This window comes from Macaca nemestrina, chromosome 7 (genome assembly GCF_043159975.1).
Source record: "Macaca nemestrina isolate mMacNem1 chromosome 7, mMacNem.hap1, whole genome shotgun sequence".
NCBI classification, from domain to species: Eukaryota; Metazoa; Chordata; class Mammalia; order Primates; family Cercopithecidae; genus Macaca; species Macaca nemestrina.
In genome coordinates, this window is record NC_092131.1 from 33,337,481 (window position 1) to 33,364,881 (window position 27,401).

General features: G+C 49.9%; 1 protein-coding gene across 4 annotated transcripts in view; it reads left to right on the plus strand.

The window, feature by feature from the left end:
- LOC105495791 (latent transforming growth factor beta binding protein 2) overlaps window positions 1-27,401 on the plus strand; it is a 158,971-nt gene that overhangs the window by 89,031 nt on the left and 42,539 nt on the right. For 3 of the 4 annotated variants that reach the window (XM_071099844.1, XM_011765571.2, XM_011765572.2), the window contains exons 4-8: window positions 13,354-13,544; window positions 15,990-16,160; window positions 16,648-16,854; window positions 17,950-18,236; window positions 19,337-19,439. In XM_071099844.1, coding sequence (XP_070955945.1) covers window positions 13,354-13,544; window positions 15,990-16,160; window positions 16,648-16,854; window positions 17,950-18,236; window positions 19,337-19,439 — 959 coding nt within the window. Of the gene's footprint in view, window positions 1-650; window positions 752-13,353; window positions 13,545-15,989; window positions 16,161-16,647; window positions 16,855-17,949; window positions 18,237-19,336; window positions 19,440-27,401 lie in introns of those variants that run through there. The other variant, XM_011765575.3, reaches the window with a different exon arrangement.

Below are 27,401 nucleotides of genomic sequence, written 5' to 3' on the forward strand. Positions count from 1 at the left end.
CGATATGGTGCAGAGGTTTGTGATATAGGCTCCGGAACTAGAATATCTGCAGAATGCCTGTGTTTGATTCCTAGTCATTGACTATGTGACCTTAGGTAAGTTACCTAGCTTCTTTATGCTTCATCCGGAAAAAGGGGATAATAATAATACCTACTTCCTAATTGTAATGGTGGTTAACTGAATTAATAGATATAAAAGTGCTTAGCACAGTGCCTGGCATGTGATTAGCACTATGTAACTTTGGCTATTATTCTTCTCACCCTTGACTCTTCCTATTCTCTTTAATCAGACAGGCCTGGTTATCCCCAAACACCATGCCAGCACATTCCTGAATATGTCCCTTTATGCTTGTGGCTCTCTCTGCGCTCCCCACCCCTTCCTCTGGCTCATGTCTCCCGCCCTCTGGAAAGCCTTCCCCAGTATGCCAGCCCCACGGCTGTGCTAGAACATGCTGGCTGGACAGCTTACCTGGCCATAAGACTCGTGGCTCCTGCCCATCTCCTCCTTCTCTGCTCTTGGATTGTTATGAAATGATCACGTGTAGGGGCTTGGCCCGGGGCTACTGCATATAGTGTGCCTGCTGTGTCCTGCACAAGGGTGCCAGCCAGGAGATGGACCCTGGTGCCAAAATCTAGCCTGTGTTCTGCTCACCCAGCACCGGGACCATGCTACATCAGCCTGAAGGAAGTAGGGCGACTTCTGTAAACTGGCTGCCCAGAGAGGCCTCTTGTGATTTGTACGAAGGCACCAGGTATGCTAGGCCTCTCCCTACCCCCTGCCTCCCAGTCTGGGTGATAAGCTCTTGGTGGGCAGGATGCCCTTTGCATAGTGCCTGATGGGACTGTGCACCTTGGCAGTGGTTGAAGGACGAATTCATGAAATCCAGGTTCACTGTGTGCTGACAAGCCTTCCCGAGGGAACTCGGAGCCAGAGGCCTCAGACTGCCTGCTGGCCCTGGCTGGCTGAGGAATGGGGCCCAGCTAGGGCTGGGGAGATGGTTCCAGTGAGGCAGGAGGACTGGGAGAAGCCATGGAGAAGTCTGAAGTTGAGTGTGACAAATATTTTCAGGGCAGCAGCTGTGTGCCCAGAGCTGTGACTCCATGGAAGATATGAAGAGGGTAAGGCCCAGTCCCTTCCCTCCTGGGGGTCTGTGTCCCCCGCCGAGCTGCAACCCTTTGGGTGGCCCAGCTGGGCCCAGAAGGAGGCAGGGAAGCACTTAGAGGGGCTCTTTTTCCTGGTGGGAAGAAGAGGGCTATTGCCCCAGCAGCTGGACGCATGGGCAAGCTAGAGACAAAATGAGGGGCATTTCCTGGAGCTCTGAGAACCCCTCGGGGCCACCCACACCCCACCTCTGCCCCTGAGGTGGCCCGGGTGTGAGCCCATTGCCCAGGCAGCCTGCTCTGGCTCTCTTGCCCGGCTCCCTTACCCTGCCAGGAGGGAACAAAGGCCACACAGGATCTCGAGGGGCCGGGGCCTGGCAGCCTAAAGGCTGGCTGCTCCATGGACAAGGGTTCACAGTGGGACCAACACATGAGGGACTGGAGGGTGGAGGGCGGGGTGTGGCTCCAGGAGTCTCTGGACCCTTTAGAAACTGAGGTGGCACCTACTTCAGGGCTGCCCTTGAGGGGGGGACAGGCCGCAGGCAAGGGCTGGGTGCCCCTCCCTGACATTCCCCCAGACACACAGAGCTCACACCTCCCTCCATCTCCCTGCCTGAAACAGGAATGCTGTGTTCCCTTGAGCTGGCTGGGAAGCAGGGCAAGGTGCAGTCTGGGCAGGAGAGACTGCCCCAGGGCTCTACCTCCTCTCCATCCACAGCCTGGCAGGGGCATCCCCTGGAGTCTATGTGCTGGGGGATCCAGTCCTTTCAGACCTAGGTGTGGCTGTAGGAAGAGCTAGAGGCCCAGAGCCTCAGAGCAGTGGGGATGTGACTCATGGCAGCCAGGTGGGGTGAGTGGGGTGCCTGAAGCTGACTGGTGAGGGCAAAGAGGTTGGGTGGGTGGGCCCAGCAGACACAGCAGCAGGAGTGATCTTGAGACACCTCGGGGATACTGGGGAAAGGGCTGGCTCTCGACCCTTTAGAATAGGCACCAGGGAATGTTGACGATGCTCTATCAGCGTGCCAGGCAACAGGAAGGTACAGATTCCCATCTAGGCACTGGGCCTGTTGAACGTGCTGTCCCTACTTGTCTCTCTAGCTTAGGTCCCTGGGGGTTCGGCAGCCAAGGGCTTGCCTGGCCAGCCAGGAGGAGAAAGGAGCAGAGCTCTGCAAGGTCTTTCCCCTGCCTTGCCAGCACCCGAATCCTCAGGGGAGACCGAGCCACCAGGGAAACACAGGACATGTTAAGCTGCAGTGAGCTGCACCTGCAGCCGCAGGAAGGAGCAGCCTCTGTGCTTTGGCTGGCAGCAGAGAGAGTTCTGGGAACGCCTTCCTCTCTTGGAGATTTCTCCTCCATCCTTCCTCCTCCTCTGGCTGCTCCAGATGCCTTCAGAGCCTCTCCCTCCATCTGCCCCTAAAGCGTTGGTGTTCCCTAGGTTCCCTCTGCCCTTCTTTGTTCTCTCTTTCCTCTTACATTTCTCAAACTGTTTAGGTGTCAGAACACCTGGAAGTCATAAGGAATACCACGAAATATCAATACACTTAATTCCATGATTAGAGCTGGGAACAGTTTTATTAGCAGAAACTATGACGATCGTCTATGTATGGAAAAAAAAAAAAAAAACCCGCTATAGGCACACACATGTGTCCGTGAAAAGAGCAAACTGTGGGATGAAGTATGATAAGCTGTTGCCACATTTTTCCGTTAATATTAATTTACGGCTTGTTCGTTTGTTTAATCGTTTGCTAGCAGACAAGTGGTAGCAGGCGCCAGAGGTTGGAGAAGAATTTATGGGAGCAAGACTTAGAACTGAGACCATTCCGTTCACTAATACATTTTTCCCTTTTAAATTGGAAAACGTTGGCAGAGCTAACACCCCAGTCAGGCAGTGGCACTCTGAAGCATGGTTTGTTCTGCCTGCTTTCCTCGAATATCATCCTTCCCTCTTAACTCTACAGCCACCACCTCTACTCTTACAACCTCCTCCCAGCCCCAACTGTGTCTACAGCCCCAGAACTCTCTCCCAAGTTCTGCCTCCTGGGTGTTTCCATCTCGAGATCCATCTCGAGGTACCAAGCACTCATTATATCCAAAACAGAGGCCATCATTCACTTCTTGGATTTCTCATGTTGAGATCTTGGCTCTTGGAACTCCCTCCACCCATTTGTCCAAGCCATAGGTGGGAATTATCTGTCTCTATATCTGAAATAGCCCTTGCATCCATGCCTTCTTCTTGGTTCTTTCCTCGGCCACTGATAGTCTAGACCACAGCCAAAGCCTTCCAGCTGGCCTCCAGCCCTCCTCTCTTTAGTCCATTCTCTACCGGGTGGTCTTTCACCGCAATAATCATCATTTAAAAATGCCCATCTCAACATGTCCTAGGCCTGCTTGAAGACCATGAGTGACTTGAGGCTAACATGTGGCTTCTCCTGTGCCCCCTCACTTTTGCTAGGGTGCTAAAGACTTCACCCAAGGTTGGAGTCTTTGCCATCCCCGGGGGTCAGTGCATGGCCTGTAACAGGCACTCAGTACTTGCCCTTTGAATGAGTGAAAAAGTGTAGCTGTTCTTTGGACCAGGTCATTTCCCTGCTTCAAAATCTCAGGGCACTCCCCTTCACCCACTCAGTGCAGCCCAGACACCTCCCCCAATATTTCAAGACCTCCACCATAAGGGCACAGACCTATTCTTTAATCCCTCAAAGCCTCAATGTCCTCATTTGTAAAATGGCGATAAAGAAACGATTAATGATGGGTGGATTTAGAGTGAAGTTACTTGGTTTGGTAACCTGGCCTCAGCACTTAGGAGTTCAGCCACTTTCTGCAAGGCATAGAACCCCCATAGCTTCTGTTTTCTTGACGATAAAATGGGGATAATGAGTATCTAACTCTTGGGTTATGGAGAGGCCTATGTGAGAGGGTGCACGTGATGGGCATTATTGCCACGTTCTGTGCCAATTATTGGCAGAGAAAGTGTCATTAAATTATAGCACCAGTTGGCCGGGCCTGGTGGCTTACACCTGTAATCCCAGCACTTTGGGAGGCCGAGGTGGGCGGATCACGAGGTCAGGAGTTCGAGACCAGCCTGGCCAATATGGTGAAACCCTTCTCTACTAAAAATACCAAAAAAAAAAAAAAAAAAAATTAACTGGGCATGGTGTTGAGTGCCTGTAGTCCCAGCTACTCAGGAGGCTGAGGCAGAAGAATTGCTTGAACCTGGGAGGCAGAGGTTGCAGTGAGCTGAGACTGCATCACTGCACTCCAGCCTGGGCAACAGAGCAAGACAACTCCAGATGGGTAACTCCAGCCTGGGCAACCGTCTCAAAAAAAAAAAAAATATATATATATATATATATATATATGTATATATATAGCACCAGTTTATTCCCTACCCACCCACTTCCCACTCCCTGCTCTCCACCCTGCCACATACATAGGTAACCACTGTTATTAATATTCCAGGATATCCTTCCAATGTTGCTTTATGAATATGCAAATAACTGCAACATATATCCTTATTTTCTGTATGTTACACAGAAGTTCACATGCCCTACACCAGGAGCCAGTACACTTCCATAAATGGCCAGACAGTAAATATTTTAGATTTTCTATGACATATGGTTTCTGCAACTACTCAGCAGTGCCATTGGAGAGCAAAACCAGTCACAGACAAGGAGGGCAGCTGTGTTCCAGTAAAACTTTACAGATGCTTAAATTTGAATTTCATATCGTTTTCTCATGTCTTGAGGTATTATTCTTCTTTTGATTTTTTTCAGCCATTTAAACATGTGAAAACCATTGTTAGGTCATAGTCTGTACAAAAACAGTCAGTGGTGGGATTGGGCTGTTGTGTTTTAACTTTTCAGTATACCTTGGAAAGCTTAACTTATTGATGTAAAGGAGTTGCCGCTGTGTTTCCAGGGCCTATTACCCCATTCTGCGGGCAGATCCTTGTTTGTTTAACCAGTCCCCTACTGAAGGACACTTAAGTTGTTTTGATTCTGTACAAACTATTTTGCTATTACAAAATGGTGCTTCTATAAATAGTCTTGTTCATATATCATTTTGGGCATTTACAAGTGTCTTAGGTCGGGTCCCCTAGAGGTGGGATTCGGGTGTGTGTGATTTTGTCGGGTGGGGGAGGGGGGGAGATGAGAAAGGAGAGAAGAAAGCAGTGTGGGAAAGGGGAGAGAGCCAAGTAAAGATGTGGTCCCAGGTAAATCAAGCTTTGGCCTGATTGAGGATAGAGCTTACAAAGTTGTTTCTCCTTGAGGCCTGGTGGCCCAGGCTTTTGAACTTCCCTTTCAGGCAGTCATTGGCTGTGTGGTCCTGGTGGTGGGAGGAGCTTCTCAGGTGGTTCCCATCAGCCAAGAGCATGACTCAGAAGAAATCACAGGTGTAAGCCTTTAGCCACTACACTTGCAGATACAGGAGCCAGAAAGGGGACCTGGGCAGGGCAGCAACACCTACCACAGAAAGTTTATCTGCCGGATAGTCTTGGAGGTGGAGTGGCAGGGTCAAAGTGCGGATGCAATGGGATGTGGATAGACATTGCCAAATTGCTTTCCAGAAGGGTCCTATCAGTTTACATTCCTGCCAGCAGCATCTGAGAGTGTCTGTTTCTGCATAGTCTCACAAATGAGTATGTTATTAAACTTTTGGGTTTTTTTTTTCTAATTTGGTGGATTAAAAAATGCTACCTCAGCATAGTTTTCATTTGCACATCCCTTACAAGGAGAAAGGTTAAGCATATTTTTCTGGGTTCAAGAAATGTTTGTATTCTTTTTTTTCTGTGACCTGTTCATATTCTTTGCTGATTTTTCTTTTAAGACTGTTGGTCTCTGTCATTTCTGTTTCTAGTTTCTAGGTACGGAGATTCGTCTTTTCTCTATGATACGAGTTGCACATATTTTTCCCACCATGTCATTTGTCGTTTTACTGTAAGGTGGTTTTGGCCAAGCAGGGGTTTTTGATCATAGAATTGTTTGGACAAGTAAATGATATATTAGCTAAAACACTTAGCATGATACCTGCCACCTGATAGGCATTGAATGGAAATGATTTCCCGTCCCCGCTCTCCCCTGTAATCTGTGCTTTATCCAAATGGTGCTCCTTATTCTTCAAACATGGCTTGTGCTTCCCACCTCCATGCATTTCTTATGTTATTTTTCTTTCTTTCTTTTTTTTTTTGAAATGGAGTCCCACTCTTGTCGCCCAGGCTGGAGTGCAGTGGTGCGATCTCGGTTCACTGCAACCTCCACCTCCCAGGTTCAAGTAATTCTCCTGCCTCAGCCTCCCAAATAGCTGGGATTACAGGTGCCCCGCCATCGTGCCCAGCTAATTTTTGTATTTTTAGTAGAGACAGCGTTTCAGCATGTTGGCCAGGCTGGTCTCAAACTCCTGACCTCAGGTGATCCACCCGCCTCGGCCTCCCAAAGTGCTGAGATTACAGGCGTGAGCCACCGCGACTGGCTCTTTGTTGTTTTTCTAATCTGGAATGTCTGCCTCCTCATTTTGGGGCTGTTAAAATCCTACCTATCCCTGAAGTTCCCTGGATCCTTCTCCTAGATCTGGTCTGTATTCTGTCTGAACTCCTGTACCTCTGCTCGCTAACACAGTCCATCGTGGCTCCTAGTTATGTGGACACGTTTACCATGCTTTTTCTGAGCCTCAGTTTCCTTATCTATAAAATGATGTTGTGGGAAGGATAGAGATTTATTTTGATTACAAAACAAATACATATTTATTCCATGTGATGCATATTTATTGTAAAAATTTCAAAAATATAGAAATTATAAAGTTTAAAATGGGAGGTGCACACAGACACTCTCATTCCTTTTTTTTTTTTCAGAGTTGGAAATTAACATTTACTTTGTGTCTATTTTGTGCCAGACTTTACACATCGAAGATTTACATTATTTCAGGTTATGATCACAACAGGAACAGCAGTTTTATTCCTCCATCATTTGATAAATAATAATTCAGACTTGAAAGGTATCTTTCTCATTGATTCCCAAATAATAAATGGTAAAGCCAGGATTAAATTTAGATCTATTTGATTCCAAAGTTCATGGTTTTTTGCAAACTTTAGGAAAAACTGATTATGTGTGTTTTTTAATGCATAAAAAGTAAAGCTGTCGTTGTCGGGTATCAACCCCAGAATTTGCAAGCAAATTTTTCCTTTTTTTTTTAAATTATACTTTATGTTCTAGGATACATGTGCACAACGTGCAGGTTTGTTACATAAGTATACATGTGCCATGTTGGTGTGCTACACCCATTAACTCGTCATTTACATTAGGTATATCTCCTAATGCTATCCCTCCCCCATCCCCCCAACACTCTCATTCTTAAAGAGTAGCCACTATTTACAGATCTTCTGGTCCTTTCCTATGCTTACATAAACATCTGTAGGGGAAGAGAGAGAGAAAAGTTTCTTAAAACACAAAACTGGAAGCATACTATCTGTATATTCTGCAACTTAGTTTTTTTATTCACTAAAATAACATAGATAAGATGATGTATATAAAATGCCTGGCTTCATGTTCATAATGATAATTACAACTATTCTATGTATCTTTTTTTTTTTTTTTTTTTTTTTTTGAGAGGGGGTCTTGCTCTGTCGCCCAGGCTGGAGTACAATGGCAAGATCTCGGCTCACTGCAACCTCCGCCTCCCAGGTTCAAGTGATTCTTCTGCCTTACCCTCCCGAGTAGCTGAGACTACAGGTGCCCACCAACACGCCTGGCTAATTTTTGTATTTTTAGTAGAGATGGGGTTTCACCATGTTGGCCAGACTGATCTCGAACTCCTGACCTCAAGTGATCCGCCTGTCTCAGCATCCTAAAGTACTGGGATTACAGGCATATTCTCTGCATCTTTAACAACACTCTTAAACTTTCTTTTAGCAGCAAGACCCTTTCCAAACAATAATACAGTCATCCCTCAGTATCCACAGGGGATTTGTTCCAGGACCCCCGTGAATACCAAAATTCATGGATGTTAAAGTCCCTGATATAAAATGACATAATGTTTGCATATAACCTACACACATGCTCCCATGTACTTTAAATCATCTCTAGATTACTTGTAATACCTAATACAGTGCAAATGCTAAGTAAATAGTTGTCATATCATTTTTATTTGTATTATTTTTCATTGTTGATTGCTATTTTTGGGGTTTTTATCCGCCAAATATTTTCCATTCACAGTTGGTTGAATCTGCAGATGCAGAACCCATGGATATGAAGGGCCAACTATTTTTGGAAGCCCAGTTTATGAAGTAAATAGAGGAGAGCTGCCAGGCTAGGGTGAGGGTGAATGGGGTGGAGGGCACAGAGCTCCTCGCCCACTTGTCTTCCCATCGCTATTTGGAAACCTTAGTGTGTCGGGCAGGGTGTGGGCATACCTTGCACATTTAAATAAGTGGCATCATTATGGGCACAAACTGCCCAGGCAACTTTCATGTGAGCCTGAAAACCCCACTCACTGGGATGATAATTTTTCCTCATCTTGGTTGAAAAGCCCAGAGTCCACAGGTGAGAGCAGACTGTGGTGGAACTGGTGGCTGTCTCTTGGCTCTGTGCTGGCCTGTGATGGGGATTTCATGGTCCACAAACAAATGAAGAAAATAAAGTCATTTGGTGAGATTTCCATGAAGTTAGGCTTATTCAAACATTTCTCTTTTGGCTCTGAAATGTCTTTTCTTTCATGAAATTATGGTGGTAATGATTGACAGTTTTGTGTGTGTGTGTCTGAAAGTCTTAGCAACCTAAATAAAAAGTTAGCAACTTTATGTTGTTCCCCCAAATTTGTTCCAAAATTTTACGGATTCATGAAATCCTGAAGTCTAGAGATGACTATTTTGGTCCATTGTGGAGGCTTGGCCAGGACTTCCCTGGAACAATCCCAGAAAGATAGCAAGTTCCATTCTTGTGCTGGTGAGTTTGGAAACCTCTGTCCTTTGATGAAATTGCAGCGGTTCTTCCAAGGCTGTTAGTAGATGGAGCCTCTCCTGGGGGCTGTGGTCACCTTCTCATTGAGACTCTTGCGATGTTCTGTTATCAAATCTCTACTGTCCTTAACTGGGGGAATACTGCTTCTTTGGACCAGCCTGGGGCAAACATGGCACCACACCATTCTCTTGATGTCCTACAACCTGAGACTAGGAAGGAACTTGCAAACAGGATTTGGCTAAAGGCTTGCAATTTGCTTAAAGGAAATGAGTGCAAAGATAATATAAGGCTAGACAATGGGGTTTACAAACTCCACAGCTCACAGTCTCCACTCCATCCTAGCTGCCTGTGCCCTTCTACATGGCGATGGCAGTGACAACCAGCTGGAGACCACCAGGGAGCCAGAGCTGAGCCAAGAACCTGCAGCCCTCCACACAGTGACAGCCTCTCTCGCTTCTCACCTCTGAGGATTAGGCTGGGACTTATAAAGGGAGATATCAACCTCCTTATATGGATGCTTTAGGAATAAGAGGCAGGACCTATAAAAAAAAAAAAAAAAAACTGGGAGCATCCTCCTTTACTCCACTATGAGCCTCACAGAATGCAGGACTTTTTGATTTCTGTCATTTAACCCCCAATCCCCATTAACAGCAGTAGGTGACAATGAATTGGGCTCACAGGACTCCGGTTGTTAAAAATGTGTTGACACCAGGTTAGACACTTGGCCCTGTTTATCTATAAGGACACTTGGACAGCAATCACATTTTTTTCTGGAGTCTATTTCCCTTAAAGAAGAATTTTAAGTGGTGCAGTCACATTTTCTTATTTGCTTGGGGAGATGTGTTTAGTCCAAACTGTAGCTAACTCCTTTTTTCTTCCTTGTTCCTGCAATTTAAAAATTCTGGCATATGTTCCTACTTTGACCATTCACTTGTATTTGTGAAATAATTGCACAGTCTCACTTATCTTCATCTTCACACCAACGCTATGAGGTGAGTATTGCTATTCTGTTTCAGTGATGAGGATTCTGAGGCTCAGGGGAGCTAAGTGACTTGCTCAAGGCCGTGCTGCTAGTAAGAGGCAGAACTGACATCTGTCTGGCCCAGTCCCACCCCCTCTCCTCTGTACAGCCAGGTCCTGTCTGTGATTAGGGAATGCATGGTTTGTTTATTTGGTTTTCTTCTCTGCAAAACTACCCCACTGGCCCTTACGGGATTTGAACCCTGGGATCTTGGTGCCATGAGCTATGAGCACCAATTAGAGAAAAAAACTGACAGCAGCAATAACATAACAATGATAACAAACCACCAAGAAAGAACACTTGGAGTGTCCATCCTGACCAGACTGGAGAGCTCTTTGTCAGGGTCAAGTTCAGAAAAGTGGCAGTGGTCTGGGTAGAACATGAGCTACTCTTTTCACCTCTCTGGGATGCTCTGTGGCACTGCCACTAACCTGAGCATGGCACCAGCCTGGTACCCAGGACAAGGCTCCCAGTGAGCCAGCAGCTCAGCCACCTCTCTCTCCCCGGCGCTTTCTTGGAAGCCCTTGGAGGGAGTTTGCTTTCTTTTTTGTTTTTTGTTTTTTCTTTTCTTTTCTTTTTTTTTTTTTGAGATTGAGTCTCACTCTATCGCCCAGGCTGGAGTACAGTGGGGTGGTCTTGGCTCACTGCAACCTCCACCTCCCGGGTTCAAGCGATTCTCGTGCCTCAGCCTCCCCAGTAGCTGGGACTACAGGCATGTGCCACCAAGCCCGGCTAATCTTTATATTTTTTGATGGGGTTTCTCTCTGTTGGTCAGGCCGGTCTCAAACTCCTGACCTCAGGTAATCCACCTGTCTCAGCCTCCCAAAGTGCTGGGATTATAGGTGTGAACCACTGCGCCAGGCCAGTCCTAGTTTGCCTTCTGCCAGGAAAGCATAAGGAGTTTGCTCATGGCCTGGGCACCGAGGGCTGACAGAACTGGGGTGGAGATGGGGGAGGGAGAGAATCCCAGGGCCTTATCCCACTTGGGCAAGGAAACCAGTGGGGAGGCTTGGCATGGGACCTACTGGGGGAAGGGATGCCCCCGAGGCCTGAGCAGAGGCTTCCAGGCTGAGCTCCCCCTGGAGTCTGGGCTGGTTGTCGGGTGGCACAGGACACAGGCTGTGGATCAGGCCCTGGGTTGGCATCCTGGTGTCCCGATTTAGCTCTTGTATAACCTTGGGCAAGGACTGAGCCTCTCTCAGCTTTGAAGTCTGCAATATACTTACACCCACCACAGTCCAGACACTGTCGTATACACAGTGGTTCATAGACATTGTGACAATGACAGAGTATTTACAACAGAGGCTGCCTTTTAGAACAGCCTGCCCAATAATAAACATCAAGAGAATGTGTCCAAATGTATGAGACAATTCAAGCAGTTAAGATGTCAAAGGATGTGAGCGGAGGATTTTCACAAGTGGTAAATAAATACCTGAAATATTTCAACCTCAAAAATAATTTTTTAAAAGAGGGGGGAGGTGAAAAGAACGTTGAAGTACCACTTTGTGCATATTCAAAGCTAGCAAAGTATTAAAAATTAATAATATGCTGTGCTGGCAAGGTTGTGCTCTAAGTGGTTCATTTATATATTTGGATGCAACCCTTTCAGAAAGCAATACACCACTGTGTGCCTACAGACATAAATGTTTGTAACCTTTGATACAGTCATTCTAGCCCCAGGAATTCATCCTAAAGTTTTCGTTTTGTTTTGCTTTTTCGAGACAGAGTCTCACTCTGTTGCCCAGGCTGGAGTGCGGTGGCACGATCTTGGCTCACTGCATCCTCCACTTCCTAGGTTCAAACGATTCTTAGCCTCAGCCTCCCAAGTACCTGGGACTGCAGGCATGCACTACCACACCCAGCTAATTTTTGTATTTTTAGTAGAGATGGTGTTTCACCGTGTTGACCAGGCTGATCTCGAACTCCTGGCCTCAAGTGATCCACCTGCCTCGACCTCCCGAAGTGCTGGGATTACAGGCGTGAGCCACCATGCCCAGCCTCATCCTAAAGTTTTAATCCTTCAAAATGTTTCCTATAACATTTTTTCAAACATACAAAATAGAACAGTACAACAAATCCCCCTGTACTAAAGGAATATTTTAACAGAAGACAAAGTCATATAGGTAAGGATGTACATATTTAAAACTTAAAAACAGGCCAGGTGCAGTGGCTCACGCCTGTAATCCCAACACTTTGGGAGGCCAAGGTGGGTGGATCACCTGAGGCCAGGAGTTCGAGATGAGCCTGGCCAACATGGCAAAACCTTGTCTCTACTAAAAATACAAAAAATTAACCGGGAGTGGTGGCGGGCTCCTGTAATCCCAGCTACTGGCGAGGCTGAGGCAGGAGAATTGCTTGAACCCAGGAGGCAGAGGCTGCAGTGAGCTGAGATCGCGCCATTGCACTCTAGCCTGGGCAACGAGAGCAAAACTCGGTCTCAAAAACAAAAACAAACAAAAAACTTCTTAAAAAATCTAAATATGCAACAGGTAAATATCTGAATAAGTTGTGATTCATCTTTAGCTGGACTATCATGTAGCGATGAACGTGACAAATATGACAAATTGAATTGTGTAAACTGTGATCTAATGTTAAGTGAAAAACGGAATTTAAAATTGTATCTCTAGGTTATGACAATAGTGTAAAATCATATATGTGAGCGAAGGTTGAAAGAAAATATGCAAAAGTATTTGCTGGGTCAGGATGGGAGATGATGAATTTGTGTTTTTCTCTTTGAATATTGTTGTTATATTATTCTTACAATAAAAATAAATGAGAGGGAGATTCTAGGCTCTGCTCTGAATCAATCTGTGAAGGTGTGTTTGTTGGGCACCTCTTCTACAGGTAATTCATATTAAGGGATATATTAAGAAGTGGTAGGGAGTATGTACAGGACTTGGTTTCAGGGCAGGGGCTGGTCCGTAGTGGGTTCTCAAAGACCCCCAGAATGTCAGAGCTCCATGAGGACATCTAACACCCCCATTTTGCAGTTAAGGGTCCTGGGGCCCAGAGGGGCTGAGTGATTTGCCTGGAATAACCCACCAAAAGCCTGGTGATTCCACATAGGGGTTGGTATTTCTACAAAACTAGCCGGCAGGCCTTTGGATCAGTCCTTCTGCCTCGGGGCACGTTCATGTCCGGGAGTCAGCCATACATGGGTGAGAAGGCAGCCAGAGAGCATTGTTCTTGTGCAAAGGCAGGGAGTGGGTGGCTGGATGAGGAGTGGCACAGACACACTGTTCCCAGGGTGCAAACCCCCATGCCGCGGTTGTCTCCACAGGACCCTGAGTGACCTCAGCCAGACCCACCCTTCCCAGCAGCACGTGGGGTTGTCCCGCACCGTCCGACTTCACCCGACTGCCACGGTCAGTAGCCAGCTCTCTTCCAACGCCCTGCCCCCGGGACCAGGCCTTGAGCAGAGAGATGGCACCCAGCAGGCGGTACCTCTGGAGCACCCCTCATCCCCCTGGGGTAAGGATGCCCTGTCTTGGGTCCTAGAAGAGCAGGGCCTCTAGAACTCTCTTCTCCCACCTCAGCTTTCCCCCTCTGCTCTCACAGAGGGGCTGAGTTGTCACCTTGTCCTCATTCTTTCAGCCAACCAACAAACGCTTCTTGATCTCCTGCTTTGTGCCGAGCTCCAGGGGTCCCAAACCAGTGGACCTGGACTTCACCCCTGTTGCAACCCTTAGACCTAGACTGCTCTATTTCTGCCCAATCTATCATCCCCTCCTGCCTTTGCTTCCCTCGTATCCCACTGTGATCCTCAACTCCCTGGTCCCGGTCCTTCCACCTCATCCCTCCTGCAAACCCCAACCCTCCTGGATCAACCCAACCAGTTGTTTCCTCAGCACCTACAGCTGCGCCTCTGCTTCCCACAGGAGGAAACAGAATCTCTGTGGATTCACGCCATGGCACACTCTTATTGTTGCCTGACGACCCCTCCCTGTGTGCCTGGACATTTTCTCCCTCCATTTCTCAGAGCAGCTACTCCAGGCCTCCCCTCCCCTCCCCTCCTTTCCCAGGGCCCCATCTGTCAGCCCACGGACATGCCCCCACCTCCCAGAGAGCTCCTCAACTTCCTGCCCGTCACACACACCACTCCCGTGTCTACATCTGTGCCTGAGCTCACCTCCTTCCTTTATTTCCATTTTAAAAATCGAAGTGGAATTCACATAACATAAAATTAACCATTTTAAAGGCTACACTTCAGTGCCTTTTAGTATATTTATAATTGTGTGCAACCATCACCACTATTTCATTCCACAACATTTTTATTACTCCAAATAGAAACCTTGTACCCATTAAGCAGCAGTCACTCTTTATCTCCCCTCCTGTCCCTGGCAACCACTCACCTACTTCCCGTCTCTATAGATTTGCATACCCTCGACATTTCACATGAATGGAGTCATACAATGTGCTATGTTTTGTGTCTGACTTCTTTCACTTAGCATTACATTTTCTTTTCTTTTCTTTTTCTTTTTTAAGAGACAGTCTTGCTCTGTTGCCCAGTCTCGAGTGTGGTGACATGATCACAACTCACTATAAGCTGGAACTCCTGAGCTCAAGTGATCCTCCCACCTCAGCCTCCAGAGTAGCTGGGACTACAGGCACGCACCGCCATGCCCAGCTAATTTTTAAATGTTTTGTAGAGATGGGGGTCTTGCCATGTTGCCCAGGCTGGTCTCGAACTCCTGGCCTCAAGTGATCCTCCTGCCTCGGCTTCCCAAAGTACTGGGATTGCAGGCGCGAGTTCCCGTGCCTGGCTTAGCATAACGTTTCTGAGGTTTATCCATGTGGCAGCGTGTATCAGTGCTTCATTCCTTTTCATGGTTGATGATTCCTTTCATGCCATCTTGAGAGGGAGGTGTCCCTCTTATCTAAGGCACACTGTGGCACCCTTTCTCATTTCCTCTGGAATGCTGACATCACTTGTCCCCCGACTTCTGTATCTTCACCCTGTCCCTCCCTCTCAGCCCTTTCCCCTCAGCATGTACAATTGCTCATTCACACACACACACACACACACACACACACACACACACACACATTTGTTTCTCCGCTTCCTTCCTATCTCTTCCCTTCACAGTCAAGCTTCTCAAACCCATGATCAACACATATTTTTTCAACTTCCTCCCCTCCCATTTCTCCCTCAACCTTCTGCCTCTGGCTTCTGTCCCCAGGCTGCCCATACTGAATTAATACCCCAATTCCATTGCCACCGCTCTTGGTAAATGAAGCAACCTCAGCTTGCACTGCTGCCATGACTTCCCCAGTGCTCGCCCCGCCTCTGGAGCCCCCTGTGCATCACAGCCAGCATGGTGTCTTGCTTAAAAGTCTTCTGCGGCTTCCCCCACCACCCACCAAATAAAGTGCCTGATCCTTGTTCTGGTAATCAGGTCCCCTCCAAAACCTGACTCTAATCCTTTCAGGCTTCATCTTCTTCTCTTCTCTTAGAAAACTCTCCTTTCTGGCAAGCCTGAGCCGCATTCTGTTCCCTGCCCTTGGGTTCAAAGCCCAGCTGCATCACTTGCTAGCTGCATCACCTGGGCACCCAAACTTCTCTGGGCCTCAGTTTTCTTAGCTGTAAAATGGACATAGTAGGTTGGATGTATGAAAAATACCAACACTCAGCCATTAGGAACCTACAAAAATGGCAATTTCTAATAGTTCAACCTAACATACTACCCACTCAAGAGGGTTGATGTGCGTGAAGTGTGAGCTTGGTGGCTGGCGCATCTGCGAGCTTCTCAAAGGTATCACCCTGCCCCTACGATGGGACCCTGCATCCAGTAGGTACTCAGCAAATGCCCCTGAGATGAATGCAGCCCTAGTCCCATGGGGCTTTCTAACCAGACTCTGGAGGTCACAGCTGTGCCTCTCAGCCCTGCCCCCTGGACCCAAGCCCTCTCTCTGCAGGGCTGAACCTCACGGAGAAAATCAAGAAGATCAAGATCGTCTTCACTCCCACCATCTGCAAGCAGACCTGTGCCCGTGGACACTGTGCCAACAGCTGTGAGAGGGGCGACACCACCACCCTGTACAGCCAGGGCGGCCATGGGCACGATCCCAAGTCTGGCTTCCGCATCTGTGAGTCCCTTTCCCGTTCAGATGGTTCCCAGCTGGCCCCGGAGGGTGAATAGCCAGAGAGCCAGGTCTGCCTTGGACGGGAGCCCGCTGCTCCCAAACTGTGGCTCCACAAGTGTCCCAAATCACATGGGGAGCTGAGTCCTCACTTGGCAGCCTAGCTGTGTGACTCTAGGAGTCACATAACCTCTCTGAGTCCAAGTTTCCTCAACAGAGAAGAGACAGTTCATGATAATGCCACCTCCCAGGTTATTGTGGGGTACAGGGAAAGGCCTAAACGGGCTTTTTAGGAAGGCAGGGACTGGTTATTATCCACCCTTCTTCACTCTACATGAATGCAGTGGAAAGTCCCTACATTTCAGGGGGCTCCAGGCTACAGGAGCCATCTAGGGTCAGGGTTCTGCCGCCCGTTTCTCTGTGGTGGTCACCAGCCACAGAACAGGTGCTACTGTTCTTCCACCGCTGCTTACCTTGACGGTTGATGTTGCAGATTTCTGCCAGATCCCCTGCCTGAACGGAGGCCGCTGCATCGGCAGGGACGAGTGCTGGTGCCCCGCCAACTCCACCGGGAAGTTCTGCCACCTGCCTATCCCGCAGCCGGACAGGGAGCCTCCAGGGAGGGGGTCCCGCTCCAGAGCCCTGCTGGAAGCCCCCCTGAGGCACTCCACTTTCACACTGCCACTCTCCAACCAGCTGGGTGAGTGCCAGCACAGCTGGGCCAGTGGGACCCTGGGAGGAGTACCAGTTGGGTGGAGGCTGTCACCATTGCTGTGACAGGGACAGGGAAGCTGCTGTCGCCCAGGCTGGAGTGCAGTGGCCAGATCTCAGCTCACTGCAAGCTCCGCCTCCCGGGTTCACGCCATTCTCCTGCCTCAGCCTCCCGAGTAGCTGGGACTACAGGCGCCTGCCACCTCGCCCGGCTAGTTTTTTGTATTTTTTAGTAGAGACAGGGTTTCACCGTGTTAGCCAGGATGGTCTCGATCTCCTGACCTCATGATCTGCCCGTCTCGGCCTCCCAAAGTGCTGGGATTACAGGCTTGAGCCACTGCGCCCGGCCTAGTCCTTCCTTTACCATCAAACCTCCCTCTTTCTCCTGGCCCTCAGTGCTGAGTTTCATTCCCTCAACTTCTCGGCCCCCTCCCATCGGAATTCATCCACTTGTTTTTGCCCTTTCCCTGTGTTGGGTACCTTGGGGAAGACAAAACAGTATAAGGGCAGGGTGCTGCCCTCAAGGAACCCATGGACCTGGGTAATAGAGGGAGAATGGATGGGAAATAGAATATCAGCATAAAACATTTCATTTTCCCTGCCTTCCATTATTAGGTACCAAAAAAATGCAGAATGCTTTAGGGGATCAGGGGATGGAGAGGCGCCTAAGCCCAGAGTGCTCTGGCACAGCTGCATGGAGGGGATGGACTGCAGTTAGGCCTGAAACAATGGGTAGCATCTGGTTAAGCAGAGGGACTGGCATGAGCAAAGGCACGGAGGTGGGGCCATGCAGGAGCCAGGGGGCTGGAGCTCCAGGGTTGGCCAGGGTCATGGGGGAGGTGGAATCAGGAAGGTAGCTTAGAACATGATAATGAGGCTCCTTCAGTGACAGAGTTTGCACTTCATCCTGTCCCAAGGGATCATTCTGGGATTCTAACTTGGGAGCAAGGAAATGGAAGGAGAGTTTTAGGGTGACACATAGCCAGTGGCCTGCCTGGCCCAGGGGTGGTGGATACCCTTCAGAGGGTTGAAAATGAGGGTGGGGCCCTGCTTCCCTGGCTCTGACCCCAGCCCCTGTGCCCAGCCTCCGTGAACCCCTCCTTGGTGAAGGTGCACATTCACCACCCGCCCGAGGCCTCAGTGCAGATCCACCAGGTGGCCCGGGTGCGGGGCGGGGTGGAGGAGGCCCTAGAGGAGAACAGCGTGGAGACCAGACCCCCGCCCTGGCTGCCTGCCAGCCCTGGCCACAGCCTCTGGGACAGCAACAACATCCCGGCTCGGTCTGGAGAGCCCCCTCGGCCACTGCCCCCAGCAGCACCCAGGCCTCGAGGACTGCTGGGCCGGTGTTACCTGAACACTGTGAACGGACAGGTGAGAACACAGCTCTAGCCTCAGCCCTGGATGCTTCCAGGACAGCAATTGTCCCCAGTCTGCCCTTCTCCTCCTCTCTGTCCTCTTTGTTCTTATGGAATGTGAGTGTCTGCAGAGTCTCCCATTTCCCAGATGGGAAAACCCAAGGCATGAAATTGCCCATGTATGGAGAGGCTGGGCCTCCTTCCTGGACTCTAGTTGGTGCTTGTCAATACCAGGCACACAGAAGAGGACCCAAGGAAGTTCCCCTCTGGAGGAGCTGTCACCAGCATCCTCAGGTGAAGGCAGCCTCGAGTTGCTGATCCTATGACCCCTGGCGCATGGACCACTAGGGCTGTTAGCATCTGGCCAGGAGTTTTGTATCTAGTTGAGGCTACAGTTGGGGTCACAGAGGTGTGGAATTAACAAATGGAGGTTAACCCAAAAACCCTGGTGGTACAAAGATGAGAGATACCCTATTGCCCCCTGGGGCCATCCTCAGCTCATAATGGGAAATCAGGGAAGCTTTTCTGACGCCAGGCACCCAAGAATAGGGGTTAGACCAGGCCCAGTATGGTTTTTCTTGGGGTTGCCAGGAAACCGCTTAGTTTCCAGAAACTAAGGTATTTCCAGAAACCCCATTTGAGGTTAGGGAACTGGAGGAAGTGGGACAGCCAAGGGGTAAACACCCTGAATTTCCAGATAGTCCCTGGCCTCTCAGCTTGGGGTATTCCTGAACCTGGGGCAGTGCTCACAAGGAAGGCCCACACTGTGGGCGACCCTGCGGCTCCCTGGAGGTAGGCAGAGGAAGCTCTTCCTTTAGGACCCTTTGTCTGTGGCTAGGGCCATGGAGGGTGGTGGTTTGCAGCCCCGCACAGGGCGGATCTTGTGTCTGCGGTGTCCCATCCACACACAAGTTTAGGGGCTCGGAGAGTGCACAGCAGGTTTCTCTGCTGCCTTCTGGGATATGGGCTGACTTGTTTCTCCCCTTCTTTGGCTGGGGACCTCCTCTGGCAGAATGTGGGGAGTGAGCTCTGTGTCCTAGGCTTTCCGGGGACATCTCTGTGCACAGCCTGGGAGGGAAGAGGGGTGGTCACAGGTGTCCATGACCTCTCTTCCAGTGTGCCAACCCTCTGCTGGAGCTGACCACCCAAGAGGACTGCTGTGGCAGTGTGGGAGCCTTCTGGGGGGTGACTTTGTGTGCCCCATGCCCACCCAGACCCGGTGAGTGCTGGAGTCCAAGGTTAAGAGTGGCGGGGGAAGCCCTCCCCGTGCCTGCCCTCTCCTGCCAGGGTTTCCCCTCCAGGGTGTCAGAGGCCAGGCAGGTAGAACAGGCTGGTAAACTGCAGACTTCCCAGACCTGCTTTGAAGGTGTTTCTGGCCAGCACTGAGGCTCCTGGCAGCCCTCTGCTGGTGCAGTCTGGCCTGCCTGCTCCATTTGGTTGCCTGCAAGGGCCTGCCCCCTCTTGCAGAGATTCTTGATCAGATTTTAGGGATTTTATTCAGTGCTCCCCTGTATACCCCTGTCTAGATGCCAGGGGTCCAGGGGTCTTGATTTGATTCAGTGTTTTCTTTATTCTCTCACTGGTGGGGCTCCCAGGCCTCCTCTTTTATCTCCTTACCTCCTGTTCCAGCCTCCCTGACTTTTAATTAGGGTTGAATGTCTGTTCTAGATGTCCTCATCCTTGGGGTATGGGAACCCTAATTCCTTGCCTTCTTTTGGAGGATAGGAAAAACCTAACATGTGTTCATTCATTCATTCAGCAAATACTCACTGGGTGTCTTGTATGTGCCAAGGACCGTGATTTCAGGAGTGAGCAAGATGCCTGTTCACGATGCTCTCCCCAGTCTTAGTTGCACAGTTGGGAGGTGGGTGACCAGATGCCTGTCCCTGAGTGTGGCTTCTGCCCACTTGGTCTGTCTTCTCCCTTCAGGCCTCCTTCCTGGGCCTGGGCGTGAGCCTGGTGTGTATTTCCTTTGCCTGTCAGCAGTCAGCTTGGTCAATCAGCTTTGTCAGGAGTCTGGACAGGAGCCCAAAGGTGGGAGGGGCAGGGCCGTTCCTCACATCAGACTCAGCTGTGGAGCAGTGACTATATTTTCCAAACTTAAAATAAGTGTAGACGGTTTTACAATGTGATAGAATTTTTGGCAAAGTAGCAAAAGGTAGTATTCAGCTCCCAGGCTTAAACGTCTAACACATACTAGGTACCAGTCCCAGCTCCTCCTGATCACCTCTCTCTGCGTCAGTCTCCTGATCTGTAAAATGGAGAGAGTAATAGTGCCAGCCTCATGGGCTGCTGTAGAGATTAAATGAAATGATGCACCTGCTTAGTATTAGGTCAATAAACCTGGCTGTTATTGTCATTATCATTATTGTTATTAGAAAGTATCCCTCAAGAAAGCGAGAAAGGAATGGACCCACTACCCTACTAGGAAATGTACCTCAAACTGCCCAGGTCTCCCCTGTAGGCCAGAGATGTTTTTGCCACTTTTCTTCTTTCCTTGTTTTCTTTTCTCTTTCCCATCAGGTGTTAAACCCTTGAAACTTCGATATCCCACATTCTAATCAGTTGACAAATATTTACATTGACCAAACCACTATTTGAAAAGGCCATAGTGTGCAGGCCCTGGACAGAGAGTAGAGAAGGTGGTAAAAACCGCGCCTTCCTCTCCAAGCTCACAATTTAGCAGGGAGTCATAGGTGGCTGGTGGGCATCAGAAATGAAGAGGTTTGAGCAGTGTCTGGTCAAGTGCCGAGGCAGTGGAACCCAGGCCCCTCATAGGTCCAGTAGCACCTTTGTGCAAATTAGAAAAACCTGCCCTTCCATTTGTTCAGGATCATCTTCATAAATATGCCAATCTAGAATGCCAATGATTCCCTTAGAGATGGTGTTTTTGTGCAGCACACAACCTGCACATCTGTAAACTACGGGATGGGGGCCCTACGGGCTAAAGCCAGTGGATCAAGGAAAGCTCAGAGGAGATGACTTCCAGGATGAGATTTGAAGAATAACTAGGGTAGAACAGTTAAAGAGTGGGGAAGAGTTTAATAACCCAAGGAAATTGCATATGCGAGTAAGACCAAGAGAGTTAGCAACATTTTCTGGAGCACAGTGTGTCTCTTGCTGAGCCCTGCTCAGCCCTGGCTCTCCTGTAGAAAGGCAGGCATGTCAGAAGGGTTAGGTGGAGCCAGGGCTCCCATGTCCCTGCTCTGGGCAGGTTCTGGTTCCCAAGAGCTGGCTCATTCAGACAAGTGGGTGGGAGTCTCTCCCCATTTACCCCATCAGCCCTCTGAGGGGCGTGCAGTACCTGCTGCGCTGACCAAGGTGCTGACCTACCCTGGGACCTCCTGACCCAGTAGGGCTGTCCTAGGAGGGAGCTGGCTTTTCTAGGTGGTGGAAACAGTGAGATTTCATCCAAGTGGCAATTCGGGGGCAGACTTAGAAGTTTCCCTTCCTTGTCTCAGGGCTCATGAGCTGTCACACTGTTGCCTCTAGAGTCTGAGAAATAATGAAGGGGAAGAGTGGGCTCAGCTGCCAGCAGCATGGGTATAAAGGAGTGGAGTGGTGCAGCTGAGAAACAGGCTTCCAGAAGGGCCTTCCCCAGAATCCCGCTTCACTGCTGGGATTCTCCTCCCAGCTGAGGTTTGTGCCCTTCACGGAACCTTCCTCTGGGCAAGTCTTCAGGCCTTAAGGTGTGCTTGATTTGGGTACCAAGCATAATCCTGAGCTCTTGAGATGCAGCCCTCTGGGTGGGGTGTGAGCAGTCAGGACCCCACAGGGTCCTTGGGTCAGTACCTCCTCTCTAATTCACTAAGCCAATCTGACAGTGATGTTAGTAGCCACATATCAGGTGACATTAGTGAAAATGAAAATAGAGCCACTCTGGATTCTTCACTTATATGTCACATCTGCCGCTTGTAAGATTGGAGAGGAGAGTGGGAGCACAGGGCCTGCCTGTCCCAAGCTCTGGAGCCCATCAGGGATGCAGAGAGGCAGGCTGTGAGGTCCATGCCAGGGCTGGCTGCTGCCAATGGAGGATTCTAGGCCTGTTCCCCTCAACCAGGGCTGACAGGCACAGTGACCACATCCCCAGATCTTGAAAGCACTTCTGAGAGTGGGGGAGCCCTCCACTGGAAGGGTGGGGAGCAGGAGAAAAAAGCCAGAGTCTGTACTGAAGTGGCTACCTGCTCGCCCACTTGCTCCACTCCTGGTTCCACCTGTGTGCCAGCCTTGAGAGCTCAGCCCACCTGATGCCCAAGAACCCTGCTCCAAATACAGCCGGTGAGCTCGGTTCAGGCAGGGCTGGAGCCCAGTGGCGGTGGGCATGGGAGCAGAGCTCTGTGGATCAGGTGCATGCAGAACGCCAATTGTACCCCTCCCCCAACACACCCAACGCTCAGCCCTTGCCCTCGCTCCGCCCCATCCCAGACGGTGGCCTCCCCCACTGTGTCCAGCACATCTCAGCATGCTGGGCACCAGGGTACAGACCCTGGAATGTCAAGCATCCCAGCACACTGAGCAAGAAATAACAAAGACCAGGGCAACATAAACATCAAAAACACATGAAAGTGCAGCTGGGCATTGTATAGAGAAGGGGCAAGATGTTGGGGAGCCTTGTTTGTGTTGACAGAGTGCCAGGCACCTCACTTCATGCCTGAGCCTGGGGCTGGGGTGGGCACATTTCTTTAAGTGGGGATGACAAGCTTCTGTACAAGAAGCAGAGGAAGAAAAGGCAAGCTGTCAGGGCAGGTTTGGGGAAGGTTGGCAAGACAGACAAGACTTCTGGATCCCAGATCATCCCTGGCCCTGGTGGCTTTGCCTCTCTGAGCCCCTATTTCTCCTCTGATAAAATAGGGTTATGCTTCTTTGGGGGAAGCCTTTGTCATCCCCAGTGAGGTGTTCTAGCAAATCAGGTGGCAGTGGGAGTGATAGGGCGAGCAGCCTGGGAGTGGCTTCCCTTCAGTCACATTTTGGCTTTGAGGCTCTGTGCTGGACTGTTGAAGAAGGTCCCACCAGAATGCCACTATTCCTGACATGGAAAAGGACTGCCTTGAAGTCTTAATTACATGGCATAGGTGAATCCCTTTTTTTCCGGAATGCCACAGAACTTGCGTGGAGAGCTGGCCCGGGAGTCAGTCTAGACCAGCCCACAGTTCGCCTCTGCTCCCTTCACTCTGAGTGGTAGAGGTAATGTGTACTCAGCTGAACTCCCAGGACCTAGCCTGAGCCGGGTCTTCCTGACCCCTTGAGATTTATCAAAGGATCCCAACTCATAGGCCTCTTCAATCCTCCTGTCAGAGTCTGGAGAACACACGGCTCTCAAAAGCCACTTTGATTGAGGCCACATTTTTGAGTTTTCATCTGAGAAAGACAGACATCTGGGCTGACTGGAAAGTTGGCCACTGCCCCATCTGGCTTGGCACTGGCTGTGTCAACCCCAAGGCCCCTTTGCTGGGACAGGCAGGGCTGGCACATGGCTCGGGGCCTGCAGTGGTGGGCTCCAGCTGTTTGCCATGAGATCGTCTTGCCATTTGCCTGGGGTGGGTTGAGTTCACCTCTGAACCCAGGGCCCCCTGTATCTCCAGGGAGAACAGATTTTCTTGCTCTGCCCTTTCAAGGAACTCTGCACCTTTCTCTCTTAGACCAAGGCTAGCTGCCGGTTCCTGAACTTTCACATTATGCCGAGCCCTTTACCTGTTTTGTCTCACTGAATTTGTACAGCCACCTGCAAGCCCAGGATTTTTAACCCCATGTGATGGATGAGGAAAATAGAGCTCCGAGAAGGCTGAGGAACTTGTCCGAGGTCACACATCTAGGGCAGGTAGAGCCAGGATTCCAACCACAGTATGTCTGACTCTCAGCTGAGCAAGATCTCCCTAATCATTCTGGGGAGACCTGAGCCTCCCTGAAGCAAACAAAGATCAGGATGCTAGACTGGAATGCTGCAGCCAAGAGGATGCGCATCAAGATCGGGTTTTGTGAGTTCCTTGTGCTATATCCGTCAAGAAGATTCAGGTTGGATAGACAGGCAGGTTATCAACATGTAGCCCCAGCCTGCGTCAAGAGAAATAATTGCCCTAGGGAGAAGGGTGTAGGCTTTCCCCACGCGGTTCTAGAGAGAACTATCCGATGTGTGGTGTTTCTGGTAACCAGAGCTCGACTTGAAACTGATCGCAAGGGACAACTTATTAAAAACTGCAGGTGCCCAGCAATAAACTAAAAGTAGTGGGCTCCAGATCACCGGGAGAATGCCTACCAAGAACAGGTTTTTCAGAGGAGATGACAAAGAAAATTGATTTTTGAGGAAATGGGGGTTTTTAGAAATGTTTGAAAATGTATTTGAAACCCCCAACAGAAAGAAGGCTTTGCTTTGGTCCTGACCCTTGCCCCTGACGAGAGTTATAGGTGTAGCTCTGTGATGCCAGCCCCTGGGGAGGGTGGGTATGTGAGGGTGCTGGGAGCATGAGGGGCAGAGAGCCTTAGGGCAGGCCACAGCAGCAGCACCATTATTATCACCCTCGTCGTCATTCGCAACCATTTATTCAGAGCGCTTGTAAGTGCCAGGCACGGTGCTAAGTGCTTTCTTATTTTCTTGCATCCTAACAATATTTCTAGATGTTGGGTGCTATTATCCCAATTTTATAGAAGAGAAAATTGAGCCTGACACCCCAGGCCTATCTGACTCCAGACACCTGCTTCCAGCCACTCTGTAAGTGGCCCCTCTGCGCCACTTCTTGTACCGGGCACAAGCGTTTACTGAACTAGAGGACCCTGGCTTGGAGAACAGCTGTGCTGGGGTGGGGCTTCTGTTGTCTGGGATTCTGGATGAGATGCCCAGTCCCTTACTCTAAGGAAATGGGATTTTCAGAATTCCAGTTGTCAGCTGAAAAGGCAGTGTCTCTTTGGCTCAGAGATGTTCGAGAGCTTCTTCCAAGGGACTTGAAGCCTGCTGGGAAAGAATTGTGCCTCAGGCTTAAGTGAGCACCCTCCCTACCCAGCAGGGTGGGTGTCACTGACATGTGGCACCTCTAGCCTGGAGAGCGGAGGAAGGGCTGGGGCGGGGGTGGCTAGGTGGCACCTGCCTGAGCCAGGGGTCTGACCAGACTCTTTTTTCGATTTCTCTCTTTGTGGTGACTGGTTCTATCTTGCTCTGAGGAGGCAGTCAGAGGCCATCTTTGGGCAGAATGTCCACAATCACTGGGGGACCCCACTGGTCTTTCACCAAGGAGGGAAATCTGAATAATGGACATTACAAGAATTCCTAAAATGGGACAAGTATTGTGCTCAGAGTTGTACATGCTTATTTCGTGTTCATAATAACCCCATGAAGAGGGAGTTGTCATCTCCTGTTTACTGATAAGAAAACCCAGGCTCAGAGAGGTTGTGTAACCTGCCCAAATTCACCCAGATAGTGAGGGACAGTGGGCCAGCATGCCAACTTTGAGACTGTGTGGAAGGAAGGAAGGAAGGGAGGAAGGGAGGAAGGGAGGAAAGGAGGAAGGGGAGCGGAGGGGAGGGGAGGGGAGGAGAGGAAGGAAGGAAAGAAAAAGGGAAGGTGGGAAGGCAGGAAGGCAAGGAAAGCAGGAAGGAAGGCAGGCAGGCAGGCAGGCAGGAAGGAAAAAGGGAAAGCAGGAAGAAAGGAAGGAAGGAAGGAGGGAAAGAAGGAAGGAAGGAAAGAAGGAAGGAAGGAAGGAAAGAAGGAAGGAAGGAAGGAAAGAAAGAAGGAAGGAAAGAAGGAAGGAAGGAAAGAAGGAAGGAAGGAAAGAAGGAAAGAAGGAAGGCAGGAAGGAAGGAAGGAAGGAAGGAAGGCAGGCAGGCAGGAAGGCAGGCAGGCTGGCTCTATAGGGATTGTGCCATGCATCTGTGAGGTTCAGTCTGATATTCATTGTTTCAGCAAAGCTAATCCTCACAATGACTCCACAAGCTGAGTTTTTGTCCCCACTTTTTTTTTTTTTTTTTTGAGATGGAGTCTCGCTCTGTCGCCCAGGCTGGAGTGCAGTGGTGTGATCTCGGCTCGCTGCAAGCTCCGCCTCCCAGGTTCATGACATTCTCCTGCCTCAACCTCCCAAGTAGCTGGGACTACAGGCACCCGCCACCACACCCGGCTAATTTTTTGTATTTTTAGGAGAGACGGAGTTTCACCGTGTTAGCCAGGATGGTCTCGATCTCCTGACCTCGTGATCTGCCCGCCTCAGCCTCCCAAAGTGCTGGGATTACAGACGTGAGCCACTGCACCCAGCCCAGTCCCCACTTCTACGGATGAAAAAATTCAACCAGGCACGGTGGCTCACACCTGCAATCCCAGCACTTTGGGAGACCAAGATGGGCAGATCACGAGGTCAGGAGTTTGAGACTGTCCTGGCCAACATGGTGAAACCCTGTCTCTACTGAAAATACAAAAATTAGCTGGGTGTGGCAGCGCATGCCTGTAATCCTGTTTACTTGGGAGGCTGAGGCAGGAGAATTGCTTGAACCCAGGAGGCAGAGGTTGCAGTGAGCCGAGATTGCGCCCCTGCACTCCAGCCTGGCGACAGAGCTAGACTCAGTCTCAAAAAAAATAAAATAAAATAAAACAAACAAACAAAAAAATTCAGTCTGAGAGGTTAAGAAATGTGCCCCAGGTCACATAGCTAGTCATAGTGGAGCCAGGGGTTAGATGTGGGTCTGGCTGCCCCAGTACCTGCACTCCTTCTACTAGGGGAGTAGAATTTTCTCTCCAGCTTGCCCATCTGAGGTTTGCAAATCAAAGGGCAAGGCGCCAGCCAGCTCACGCATCCCTGAGGCACTGAGCTTGGCCTCACCAGGTGTGCATGTGTCTGTCCCTGGGCAGAGGGGCTGTGTGGTGGGGACCTTTCACGTCTCCCTGCTGCAGGCACCTGTCATCGCAGTCTGAGATTGGCACAGCCTGTAAACAGCCCTGTGGCCAGATAAGTCTTCACCTTCTCATCCACAGCTCTACTCATGCAGTCAATGCCAAAACTGTCTTGAGAAATTAGTTTGCCTTTACTGAGGCCTCCCTGGGAGTCCCAGCGGCTGAGGGGGAGAGTTAGGAGGGCAGGGGCAGGCTGCAGCCAGGGACCCCTCTGCTTCTTTCTTCAGTTTGTGAGCAACCGAGACACAGCAGAGGGTGGACAGGGCCGAGGCCAGGGAGTCAGAAGACCATATGTCCCGATGTCCTTACCAA